Source organism: Glandiceps talaboti, chromosome 14, assembly GCF_964340395.1.
Source record: "Glandiceps talaboti chromosome 14, keGlaTala1.1, whole genome shotgun sequence".
In the NCBI taxonomy this organism is placed as follows: domain Eukaryota; kingdom Metazoa; phylum Hemichordata; class Enteropneusta; family Spengelidae; genus Glandiceps; species Glandiceps talaboti.
The window spans coordinates 132,203-146,675 of NC_135562.1; the positions used below are offsets into that span (position 1 = coordinate 132,203).

The following is a 14,473-nucleotide window of genomic DNA, read 5'->3' on the forward strand; positions in this document are numbered from 1 at the left end:
AATGTTTAAATAGGCACGTTATACGTTATAAGGAATTTATAATATAACATTTATAAATACATTAATACTCGATTACACAGTCTTCAGGGTTATTTTGTTTACGCGGAAGTGTAAATGTATACATGTTCTCACAATCACGTTTTAACACCCTACTTCAAAATGACTTAGACAGTCAGTATCTCAAAGGGTCATGTCTGGCATACTTCAATTGAGTTCTAATAGATATGGCTAGTATTGACGGAGTTATGAGTATCTTGTAAAACGATACTAATCTTTAAAAATGTTAAAAACAAAACCACATGGAATTGAATTTGTTGATTGTACCATTATATTTTAAACCCCTGTACAGACACACGGCTCGTTGCCAAAAATAACACAAAGAAAAAAGCCGAGTGATATATACTCTATAATATGTGGTTGGGTTTGGAAGCATTTATAATGGCGTGATAATTCAACATTGGGGTATATCGTGTACCAGAAGAGAATAACTAACTAATCAGCCTGTCAATCAATCAATCAATCAATCAATCAATCAATCAATCAATCAATCAATCAATCAATCAATCAATCAATCAATCAATTTGCCTGCCTGTCCGTCTGTATGTCTGTATGTCTGCCTGTCTGTCTGTTTGTCTGTTTGTCTGTCTGTCTGTCGATATATCCTAAAATCAATCATAAATCATACAACATCGCGTTGTCACTCAGTGTTCTCGCTCTAATCCATTAAAATTACTTAACTCCCCCACTCACTCACTCACTCACTCACTTACTCACCTGCCTCCCACTCACTCAATTTGTCAGTCAGTCAGTCAGTCGGTTTGACAGTCAGTCAGTCAGTCAGTCAATAAGTTAGTTAGTTAGTTAGCGAATACATTTCTTCTTCGTGTAAACAATGGAAACGCGTCCTCACATATCTTGGGTCATCGAGTGACCTTGAGCCGACTGGCAAACCTAACAAGTTGCGATTCTATTCTTTCTAACTTGTAGTTGATGAACTGGTCTTACTGCCACTAACACGTGAAATACACTCATTCATGCCAACACAACAAATCCTTTTTTAAGGTTTCTTTTAAGATAATTTTTTTTTCAAATGAAATAATATGTTTACGAAAGTGAACACACCTCAGGCACTAATTAAAATTAGACAAAAACTAACGTTTCATCATTCTGTATGTCAAAGCATTGCTATATCAAGCCACAAAGTATCACCTTAACTGAATATAATATAGTCCACTGAGTCAGATGTGCTATACTATGAACCATATCAAGTGGTAATGGGTCAGATAAAGCTATCATATTTACCATGTCAATAACATAATTACCATTTCATCGGTTGATATTAATTGAAGACGACTTATTATTTTGCTTGTATATACAAAAACATGTCCAGCCTCTTTGATAACGTCCTTACTTGTTACAATGATCACAAAACAACGACAGTGCCGTAGCCCGGGTATTGACGTCATACTACACAACGACAGTGCCGTAGCCCGGGTATTGACTTCATACAAATTCAAGTTTAAGGTCAACCGAATAGCAAGGAAGGGAATTCGTGTGTGTGTGTATGTGTGTGTGTGTCAAATTAGAACGAAAGAAATAATATTGATTTTATTTATTTGTTTATTTGTTTATTTGTTTATTTATTTATTTATTTATTTATTTATTTATTTATTTATTTATTTATTTATTTATTTATTTATGTTGTTGTTGTTGTTGTTGTTGCAGTTACTGCACGGTCTGATTGTTGTTGTTGTTGTTGTTGTTGTTTATATTTTTAAAATAATATGAATCACATCACATTCAAGGTGATGGCCGTTTCGCCCAAATCTGTGACGTTGCTCTGATGAGATTCGTACTGATATCAGTGATACCGTATAAGGGTATAGCTGTACAGTATAACGACGCGTCGATTAGGATTCGATCAGCAATGAATAAAAACATTTAATTGAGTCGGCAATAGATACAACTGACTTGAAGCATTAATGTTGTATGTTTCTATCATTAGAGTCACCATCCTCGTAAGCGCACGTTCACTGGCTGACATTATTTCTCGGCATTGCCGCCGATGTCCTTTGTGTTTCCATTGCACGCATGCGCATTCATCACACTGTGGTTTAATGATAGCAGTATCGGGAGTGAGTACATTTGTTTTGTCAGTGACATCTCGACAGTTGTTCGGCGATATGGAATGGATGTTTCGATAAAAGGCTACTACAGGCTTAAAGTTTCATATACAAGCAAACAGGTAAATATTTCACCTTACATACAGTCCATCAAAATGGCGAAATTTCTCTCATTGGCGGGCATGCGCGTTGTTATGGATGGTGGCGATCTGAATAAGCTTGTACGAGTAAAATAGCCTGTGTATGTATGCTATGGCTTTCGTGTTCTTTATAAGCCGTGTATCATTTTGTGGAAATGGCATCTCACTATTTGATAATTTTGTATAAATAATTTCGAAGAAGTATTACAATTCTTCAGAAAATATATTTATTTCAAATCATACACCACGATCATCATACCACATATCGGTAAAATATCGACACAGCTTAAATACGGACACTTCGTTTATCTATACTTAATGATGATACGCAGAAAACAAAAAAATACGTCCGAAATATTGCATTCAAAAATAATGTTGCGTTGCGTTAACATAATATTCAACTATTTGTTGTGCCATTCAACAAAGCGTATGTTATCTGCTTAGCGTGATATTTTACCAACCGATCGCAGTGTTATAAATGCACTGCACCATTTGATAGCATGGTGTATTCAGGCGACACAATTAATCTCCCCAACCTTCCGTGAGAACATAATGGGGGAACAGCTTGCCAGCTAGTAACCGGTTTTTGTTTAAATGTCATTATCTATGCTATTAACATTCCAAAAAAATATTACCGGCAATTCATTTTTACACATATGTTCTTTTTAAAGAAATATGTTAGACCGCAAGGGTTAATATTACTAACGACTTGGGTTAGATTCACTAGTGTTCGAAGATTTCCTTCTGTAAAAATAAACTGATGAACGAACCCGTTGAAGAATTAAAATGTATTTAAAACATTAATCGTTCTCGGTTGAATGTATATTTGTTTTCTCTTTGAAAGCAGAGCCTTTTCGATCGACAATATCGTGAGTCCATGTACTGATTCTTGCTGATATCACTATGCTTCCCTGTGTCTATTAACGTAGGCTACATAATATAGCGATGATATGTTTCGGAACGTTGACTGAACACTAAAAATGGATATAAAATCAAGAATTTAGGTTCCGAAAAGGAAAAGAACACGACACCGTGTGTATAGATCAAGGTCCTTAAGAGCACTGTGCTGCTTTTTTTCTTCACGGCTTTCTACTACTATTGAATTCATTATAGCGTCGCCATCATTGCCTGCAATCATGATTGTTCAGCCCGTCTGCGCATGCTTAAACTTCGTAGTACATCCGACCATCGGATTATATTATCACATATCCCATCACCATGGCGACGGGATATGATATAATAGAATCTTTAATACCAAAAGCATCATTTAATTGTGATGGGTGTACCGTTTTACACTGTTGTTGAATTTTTGAACATAGCTACAGAAAACATTTAAAATGCAAATGCGATATTACGCTTAAAATATTATGACCGAGTAAATCTTTATCATGTATGGTTTTCCTAACGTGGGCGCCATTGTGGTTTCCATGCGCCAAAGTTTGGTCGATATATAGTGAGGAATGATGGTACTTTTCATTTTCATTTTCCATCATATGTTCAAATTTGAAATTCAACATCACAGTATTTAATACTAGTCCTGCCAAGAAAGAAAACTCCTATCTACGACTACTCTCTTATCAAATGAAATTTAGTTGGGCTAAAAAATATTTAGAAAGCTAAGCAATAAATTTTACACAACTATTTTGGCGGGAAAGTAGACACCGTTTATTGCGGACGATTAGTTAAGACTGCAATATATTTTTTTACAAAGATTACAATGAGATTTGCAATGTCTAATCAAAGCCAGATCAGGTCAATTTTTTGGAAGCATCTGTATTAGAGTAGGTCAGGCATAAAACATTGAAGGAGATACGTTGACCTTATCATATTATACTTGACCTTCAAGTCCATTATCATACTATCAACTATCGAGTACGACGCGAGAGGTTGTAGACGACGCCATCTCCAGCCGCATTTCGTGTAAATATCCGCATTAAAGTGTGAGTAAGTAACATACGGTATGAATCTAATCTTAAAAATGTGTAATCGTGTCACCAACATATTGGTGCAGTTATGAAAAACTGTAATAGTGTAATCCATTTGGATTAATTTGACCTGTCACTAGGCTGCATTCGCGCAAGTCAGAGCATTATTTTCCTGTCGATGTGCCGACAAGTTAAGTGTTGTGTTGTTGCCGCAAAGAGGCCCATTGCTTTACGACGATGCCCTAGTGTTGTTTTAAGACATTATGATCTTGAAATACGCACTTTCTGGTGATCATTTTCAGTTGACTTTCAAAATTACTTTTGTGTGTTTTGATGATTTTCTCACAGTTTATGTATTCTCCAATGACATTTACATTGTTTAATCTGAATGGTTGCTCACACTAGATCTAGTGTCTAGTTTCCAGTAGTGACGTAATCATGCATTATAAATGGATTTCCACCAGTACGGGGTAAATAAACAACTATGTATTAAAAAGAATAGTCAACAGATTATTAAAATGTCGACAATACGATTGAAAAACAGCAAGAGGTATGATTAAGATAACACTTCAAAAGATTACCCGATGTGAACTGCCTTCCGGAGGGGCAAAGACATTAGATTCTTCCTACACACATTAGTTGTTGGAATGCAAAATTCTGAGCCATAGCTATCATACGCGATATACACCTTAATCAACAAATCAATTATACCAAAATATATGAAATTTGAAGCTTGCATGCTTAAGATATAACTTAATTATCGAAAATCATTAATTATGGAAACGAATCATTTTTTCCTTCTGTAAGGAAGGAGATACTATAGGGGCAGAAATCTCTCTCTCTCTCTCTCTCTCTCTCTCTCTCTCTCTCTCTCTCTCTCTCTCTCTCTCTCTCTCTCTCTCTCTCTCTCTCTCTCTCTCTCTCTGTCTATCTATCTATGTCTGTCATCGTTTTCTCCAAAACGACTGGGTCAATTGATATGAAATTTGGTACACATCTTTCTTATGGGAAAAGGAAGATCTGATTAGGTTTGGTAAACATCCAATAAATTGTAATGACTCATTTGCATAATCAATGGTTTTCAGCAATTATGAATTCAAGTTTCAAACTTCATATAATTTGGTACAAATATCAAAAAACTTATATTACATATGCTTTATCAAGCTTGTTGATGCAACTTTAAAGTCTTAATGAATCATTTGCATAATTAATGAATTTAGGCAATTAGGCTATATCTTCAGACTGCATACTTCAATTTCGATATAATTTAGTTTATTCATTAAATATAACAAAATACATTTGTCCTATAAGATTTGTTGATGTACCTTATGGTGTTAATAAATAATTTGCACAATTTCGGTAATTAGGCTATATCTTAAGACTGCATACTTCAATTTCAATACCATTCAGTACATACATTAACCATAACAAATCGTATGCGGCCTATACAATTTGTTGATGTGCCTGACAGTGTTAATGAATAATTTGCATAATTATTGAGTTTCAGTAATTAGGCTATAACTTACGAATATATATTTCAATTTTAATACAATTCAATACATACGTTAACCTTAAAAAATGTCATATGTCCTGTAAAGTTTGTTGATGTACCTGGCAGTGTTAATGAATAATTTGCACAATTAATGACTTGTGGTAATTAGGCTATAACTTAAGAATACATTCTTCAATTTCAATACAATTCAGTACATATGTTAACCTTAATAAATCCCATATGTCCTGTAAAGTTTATTGATGTACCTCACAGTGTTAAATAATAATTTGCATTATTAATGAGATTTGGTAATTTAATTAGGCTATGTCTTAAGACTGCATACTTAAATTTCAGTACCAGTATACACTTTAACCATAACAAATCGTGTGTATCCTGTAATGTTTGCGGATGTACCTTACACTGTTAATAAATAATTTGCTTAACTAATGAGTTTTGGTATTTAGGCAATATCTTTAGACTGCATACTTCAATTTCCATACAATTTAGTACATACGTTAAATGTAACAGAGTGCATATGTACTATAAAAGTCGTCGATTTCACCTAAAGATTTAGGGAACACTTTGCATAATTAATTATTGTCAGTACTTAGGCTTTGTCAAAGAACGTTCATTACCATATTTTTTTAAATATCATTTTAATGGGTAATTTGCATAATTGGTGAATCCCTTACAGGAGGCATTCAATTTAAATCTCGTAAATTTTCGATTAGAAATTTAGGAAGTATGATATTAACGTCGAACTTTCTAATTTTACCTTGTTGTTTTGCAATTTCTCCCAATATCAAGCTACTGCTGTGCGGTGTGAGCCATGTGATCATGTAATTAACGCAGTATCTCGGGAAATATTCACTTTCAGTGAATACATTCATCAGGTGTAATAAAGTATGATTTATAACAATATTATGACATCTATAAGCCTACGGAAATAAATTGTTGGTCTTCAACACTATTGTTCACGATCTAGCCTACGTGTATTACTTCGCAAAATTGTAGTAACACTGGTGACCTTTACATTGACCTCTATATATTCAGTGCACAGTGAGGGCACAATGTGTAGTTTGAACAGGGAGTTTGAATTATATTTATGATAGCAAGACGATACCCTTACGGAAGGGCATTCAGTTTAAATCTGGTTAAGATAGCTACAGCAACGAGCTTTGTATTACACATACACTTTGCATCATCAATGTATGTACCACTTATGTGAAATTTGAAGCTTGCATTCTCAAGATATTGTCTAATTAATAAAAAATAGTTAATTATGCAAATGAATGATTGCAATCGAACTACATAAGCAAATGGTATCAAACACTGGCTTTTATGCATATACCACATTATATGAAATTTGAAGCTTGCATTCTTAAGATATAGCATACTTATCGAAAACCATTAATTATGCAAATGACTCATTCAAACGAATAGCTGTGTCAACAAGCTTTATAGACATTGTACTTTGGTATGGTTGGCATTTGTTCCAAATTATATGGAATTTGAAGTGTAATTACCGACAATCATTAATTATGGAAGTGACCCATTAAAACATAAACAAGATTTTTAAGATATGTATTGTTTATTGTGGTTGATGTATGTACCAAATTATATGGGATTTAAAGCTTTGGTTCTTAAGATATAGTGCAGTTACTGGAAATTGTTTATTGTGCAAAATAGTAGCTTATTAATATGCATATGTTTATTAATTAAAACGTAGCCAGTTCTTGTCATTACCATAAGAAAGATCTGTACCCAGTTTCATTACAATTAATGGTGTAGGTTTTGAGACATCATGTCCACAGACAGACAAACAGACACACACACACACACACACACACACACACACACACACACATACATACATACATACATACATACATACATACATACATACATACATACATACATACGTACATACATACATACATACATACATACATACACGCAGAGACATACACTCACACGAGCAAGCAAGCAAACAAACAAACAAACAAACAAACAAACAAACAAACAAACAAGCAAGCAGAGCATAACATAACATAACATAACATAACATAACATAACATAACGGTAGGTAACAATACTGAAACAATGTGACATCAACACCAAAAACGGCAAATCATCCTAGAACTGATTAATGCACGTTGAAGATTGATAACAACTTTTTCTAAAACGTTCCAATTTCTTCCCTTTTCTTACCTTCTGTAAGGGGGGGTTATAAAAAAGGGGATAGCTCCTGCTATCATTTTCAGGAAGAACTGATTAGGTTTTGGTAAACATCAATTGAACATAAATGCGTCATTTCGATAATGAAGGATTTCAAAAATTAGACAATATCGTCTGAATACATGCTTCAAATATCACATAATTATGTGTATATATCAACAATAATATAGCGAACCTGGCTTATAAAGCTTGCTTAATTGATAAGCTTTGGTAATTAGGCAATATCTTATGAATTAAGTGCTTCAGATTTCATATAATTTGTTGTCAACATTGATGATAACAAAACGCATGTCCTATATGCGTAAAGATTTTTTATGTATCTTTAGATTTTAGTTATATTCGTATAATGATGATTTTTGTAATGTAATTAGGCAATATCTTTATAATGCATATTTCAACGCTGACAATATTTTTGGTGTATGCACACATTATGACAAATCCAATGTTCCTTATAAACATTGCTGGTGTATCTTTAGATTTCAATAATATTGCATAATTAATTGTTTTGTAATTGGACAATATGTTAAGAATTGATTCTTCAAATATCATATAATTTGATCTATAGATTGATGATAAAAATTACGAGTTTTCTTTTACAAAACTTGTTGATGTAGATTTTAATATCAATGAGTTGGAACAAATCGAAAGTGTATTGTCCTTATATTAGACATTCGTCCACATTTGTTTCCATCCAGTTAAATATTCTCTGCCCCTCTATGGGCGGCATTCAGTTCAAATCTGGTCACCGTCTAGTATACATTATTGTGTGATTAATATAAATTTCAATAGATATCAGGACCAGGATTAAAAGCTATGTGTAAGTAGAATACTTATTTCCCTTCGGAAAGTTTGTAAAACGTCGTCCTTTTCATTGATAGCTAGTGCATTTCTATTTTCATCATATAAGGAAAATTAAATTTGTATATTGTTTTACCGAACTTTTCATGGGTAAAATATCTTGTTTGCCGAACTCGGTATCTACGCATATTGTTTGGGTCGCGGATGACATTGCTAGGTCATGACCTTTAACCCTGAAGTTTAATATATGTAATTTATGAAAGAATGTGTATAGTGGCGAACAGGTGGTTTCATAATTACAGCGAAACGCAAGATATAAACTAATAGTTAGGTTATTTAATGACGAAAATATCTGCATGCAGTGTGAATAGTAATTTATGAAAAATTCTGACTCGAAGAAAGTAAACAAAGTAAACTAATGTAAGGTAAAGTGCTATGATAATTAAATCATGGAAATAAAAGTAAATACAAAGTCGAATATCAGATTCACAACGAATATGATGTGATAACGAATATGGTGTGATATGGTTCTTTACTTGTAATACACATTTCATAAACAGTAGAAATATGTAATTGTTAGAATGACTATCTATGGTACATGTTGTGATAAGTTGTTTACTTTTCATAAACAGTAGAAATATGTAATTGTTAGAATGACTATCTATGGTACATGGTGTGATAAGTTCTTTACTTGTAATACACATTTCATGAACAGTAGAAATATTTAATTGTTAGAATGACTATCTATGGTACATGTTGTGATAAATTGTTTACTTTTCATAAACAGCAGAAATATGTAATTGTTAGAATGACGATCTATGGTACATGGTGTGATAAGTTCTTTACTTGTAATACACATTTCATGAACAGTAGAAATGTTTAATTGTTAGAATGACTATCTATGGTACATGTTGTGATAAGTTGTTTACTTTTCATGAACAGTAGAAATATGTCATTGTTAGAATGACGATCTATGGTACATGTTGTGATAAGATGTTTACTTTTCATAAACAGTAGAAATATTAAATTGTTAGAATGACTATCTATGGTACATGGTGTGATAAGTTGTTTACTTTTCATAAACAGTAGAAATATGTAATTGTTAGAATGACTATCTATGGTACATGGTGTGATAAGTTGTTTACTTGTAATACACTTTTCATAAACAGTAGAAATATTTAATTGTTAGAATGACGATCTATGGTACATGTTGTGATAAGTTGTTTACTTTCATTACACATTTCATGAACAGTAGAAATATGTAATTGTTAGAATGACTATCTATGGTACATGGTAACGATTAAGAGCAATCTCAACGCTTGGACGAAATAATGTAACTCGTTAGAAAAGTATGAATGATTTCCAAGATTACAAGACAACTAAAATCATTATGGTAATTGTGACGACGAAACGCAAATACTGTACACTTTTAGTCACATGATACCCACCTGGTATTTGTGAATTACAGTACATTTTTAGTGTACGTTTTAACAGCTTACGAGTTAAGGTCGCAATTTATACGTACTGTGTTGTAAGAAACAAGGTCATTTCAAATGTTATGACAGTCCCGAGAATAATGGACATGCATTGAAAGTGTGAACAATGTCCTTGAGTTTGAATAGCTTCCATGGCTTTAATTAAGTCATTATTTATATATTTATTAAATTATGTTATTTTATGGCTTTGATATAATCACCGGCAGTTTCCCGACGAAAAAAACCCTACCAATGATAGCAATCTGTATTGTTTGGTTATTTCACTTTAATTTTACAGGGGAATCCTAGTCAAAAATTCCGTAATTTTTAATTTGCATTAAAATGTTAAAAATGAATGATCTGACACATAAAGAGTCTGTTTCTGACAAAATTCAATTTGATGACACAGATAGAGCCTGTCTCTTATAACATTCAATTTGACATGTACAGTTGTTCGTTGTATGACAGAGAGAGCTCTATCATGGTACATGGTGTGATTAATACGACGGACAGACATCCACAACTAATGAAGTACATGTCCTTGACCAATCACGACTTACGTGCCCCAAAACAATTTTATTTTATATGAAATATGTATTTTCGACTATGCTTTCTAACTGGTATGACAAGAGTTTGCCCAGGTTTAGACGTTTGATGTGCAACTTTCATTAATAGTTCAACGTCTTGCCATTTTATTCAGAATGGCTGGGTTTTTTGACTACTCAGATTTATATTACGTAAATTCACTATAAAACTTACATCGGTTTATTCGCACTCCTATTTTTCTTTCAGTGTATTTATATATATATATATATATATATATATATATATATATATATATATATATATATATATATATATATATATAAATACATTGGTGTTCAACGCAAGTAGAGGTCAATGATTATCTTTGTGTCAAAAATTTAAATTATTACAACCATATCATTATACTGTTTCAATGTCAACATTTCACCCAATCATGGTTGACTACACATAGCATTCACATGTCTTGTAAGGTTAGGATTCAACGTTAAATATCAACTTGTTAGTTCCACGTATGTTTTGACTATTGCATACATACTTCAAAGTTCAATATCATATCTTTGGTCGCAGAATTTGAACATCTGTTAATTTGCCTTCAATTGCAGTAAACTGACTACTCCGACGGTACTATGTCTACTAGAGGTTTCAAGGATACGATGCAACAGCCAGATTTACCTTCAATAACATAAATATTATATATGATTATATTTCATCCAATAATATCAATAGCATATTATAGAAAGAGTAATATATATATATATATATATTACATTTTTGCATGATATATAATACTTTCATTGCTAAATTCCACATCACAGTATTGCCCAGCTAGTTACTAAAATTAATCAGTTATGCAAATGGCTCATTAAAACTAAAAACTACATAGGCAAGCTTTATACTACATGTGCTCCTTGTTATTGTCAATGTTAATAATACATTATATGAAATTTGAAGGTTGCGTTCTTAAGAAATTGCCTAAATATTGAATATCGTACATTATGCAAATGTTTTGATAATATTCATCGGATATTTCCAAAACACTAATCAGTTCCACACACGCACACACACACACACACACACACACACACACACACACACACACACACACACACACAGGAGTGACACATTGTGATGAGTACATGCATATACAGTACACCCATTACTCAAAACTATTCTGTAGAAGGTATTTGGTATATATATATAATACGCGCCTAACCATGATGGACAATTAATATTTTGTCAAGTTATTGTTGAAGAATACAGTTATGATGATAGCTAATCATTAGACGCATTCCCATGGGCTTTACTATCACGTAATGACCCAGATATTGTAGTAATAAGTCAAAACTCCATAGGTACTAGGTACACAATTAACCTGGAGTGAAAATTAAATTTATTGGATTTGATGTAGATATCAATGAATTGTCGCTTGCATTCTGTTACGAATTCCGTAATTTGTTATTCTACTCGATTAATTGATACTGTGTACAAGTTTCTAGTTTTGGATTGAAATAATAGAAGAAAAATCTACATACGCATGTTTTATTTCGAGTTTTACTAATTTGAAGAAATCAAAAATTTGCTTTGATTGACTGTGATATTGAATGGTATAGGAATGATTTGCTGAAATTGTTAGTTAAATCTAACATTAAACATGGAAAAAATAAACATTAATGAAACATTTTCCTTGTTCTTGACATGTATGAGATGGGGCTATCTGTTGTAACACAAATTGCCTGAAATAGGACAGCTGTTTCCATGGAAACATAGAGTAGACTAAAATGTTGTTTTGGTTAAACACCTACATATATGGAAAATAACATGATAAGTTTAATTATAACATAGTTTATTTGCATATTGACCACCCTATATTAGGTAGTTTGTTATGCTGAGTTCAAAAATAGTTATCATTTTAGGAACATCTGTTGCCATGGTAACCTAAATCACCATATTATGCATTATTTGGCAAAATATAGCTAAAATAAAATAATAATTTTGGCCTGAACGGCTTGCCATAGCCGTGTTTTTTATGACAACTGAACTTTGCTCACGTTCAACTTTTTCAAATGGGCACCATGAAAATTCACAAGTAGAGACCAAAGAGGTTTTGTAAAAATCCCTTGGTTTTAGAGTTTTCAATTTTTCTTATTCTTTTCTGGAAAATGATGTGCTATCTCTGACTATGTTTAAAAAACTCATTAAGAAAACCATTGTAATTAGTAAACCGGCACATTTTACCATGTACACCTACATAAATAGGGACCTCTAATGTCGTTATTCTGTAAGTAAATTACACGTAATACACACAGACTGACCTAGCATTTGCTTTCACAAAAATTTGCCTTTAATTTCATGAAAGCTGTGTGCAAATAAAACGAGAATTTCAAGCGATTATGTATATTTTAGTTTAATACCCGCCAACAAATAATGCTATCAACAGGTCAATGATATGTGTTCCACCCACGGACGCTCACCACAGTCAGTACTACTGCGCTCATGTCAGAAAAACTTGAAATCGATATTCTTTTCACTAAACTGTGCAACATTATTTTATGACAACTAAACTTCGCTCAGCTCATGTTCAACTTTTTCAAATGCACACCAATCTGTCTCAAAAATCGTAAGTAGAAACCAAAGGGCCAATGGTTTTGTGAAAATATGAGTCATCGCTACCGTAGGTGTCAATCAAATATTGGTGCCTAAATGCTGAATACTGGACAAATGAGATCTTCACTGGGCCGCAGTGCTAGTGCCAATTTAGTCATAAATAAAATAATAGTTATACTTTTATTCATATACATAGCAAGTACCAACCTCTCAGTTGTTACGACTTGAAGCTTGAATGGGAAATGTTGCACAATTAGTAGTGGGTGTAAAATTTCAACCTTTACACCTCCTACACAACAACCATAAGTGATATTCCTCTAAAGTCATCCCAACATTGTTCATTATAATATAATATTAAACCCCTTAACTTGTAATAATAATAATAATTATATATCAATATATATATATATATATATATATTGATTAATTTAATTAATATATATATATATATATATATATATATATATTATATATATATATATATATATATATATATATATATATATATATATATATATATATATATATATATATATATATATATACTCGGTGAGTATCAATCTGCTAAGACAGTGCTCTATACCGCAGTGGCAGAGCGTAATAGTTTGGTTTTTTTTAGTCATAAAACTATATATATATATATATATATATATATATATATATATATATATATATATATATATATATATATATATATATATATATATATATATATATATATATACATATAATCCATATTCGTGTATGATTGAGGGGCTTCACAAAAAATGTAAATAAACGTTGTCTGGAAATACTTTCTGGTTGTCATAGTAATGTTTATTGTCTGTCGGTAAGACAAAATTTCAATTTACGACAGTTAAAGCTTTTATACATCGGAAACGGGAACGTTGTTTTATGTAGCTGAATTTGGTTAGTTGGCAGTAATGTATTTATCTATTTCAGAAGAATTGAAGAATTCGGCTAGTTGGCAACGTATTTCAGACGAATCGAAGAATTCGTTAGTTGACAGTAATATATTTATGCATTCAGACGAATCGAAGAATTCGGCTAGATGGCAACAATGTATTTATGTAATTCAGACGACTCGAGGAATCGGCTAGTTGGCAAAAATATATTGGTATATTTCAGAGTG

The 14,473-nt window shown here is 32.2% G+C and overlaps 1 protein-coding gene across 1 annotated transcript in view; it reads left to right on the top strand.

Annotated features, from left to right (window-relative positions):
- The first annotated feature begins 2,113 nt into the window (after nt 1-2,113).
- LOC144445615 (regulator of G-protein signaling 17-like) overlaps nt 2,114-14,473 on the top strand; it is a 63,060-nt gene continuing 50,700 nt past the window's right edge. The window contains exon 1 of the mRNA XM_078135231.1: nt 2,114-2,245. Coding sequence (XP_077991357.1) covers nt 2,189-2,245 — 57 coding nt within the window. The 5' untranslated portion in view covers nt 2,114-2,188. The remainder of the gene's footprint in view (nt 2,246-14,473) is intronic.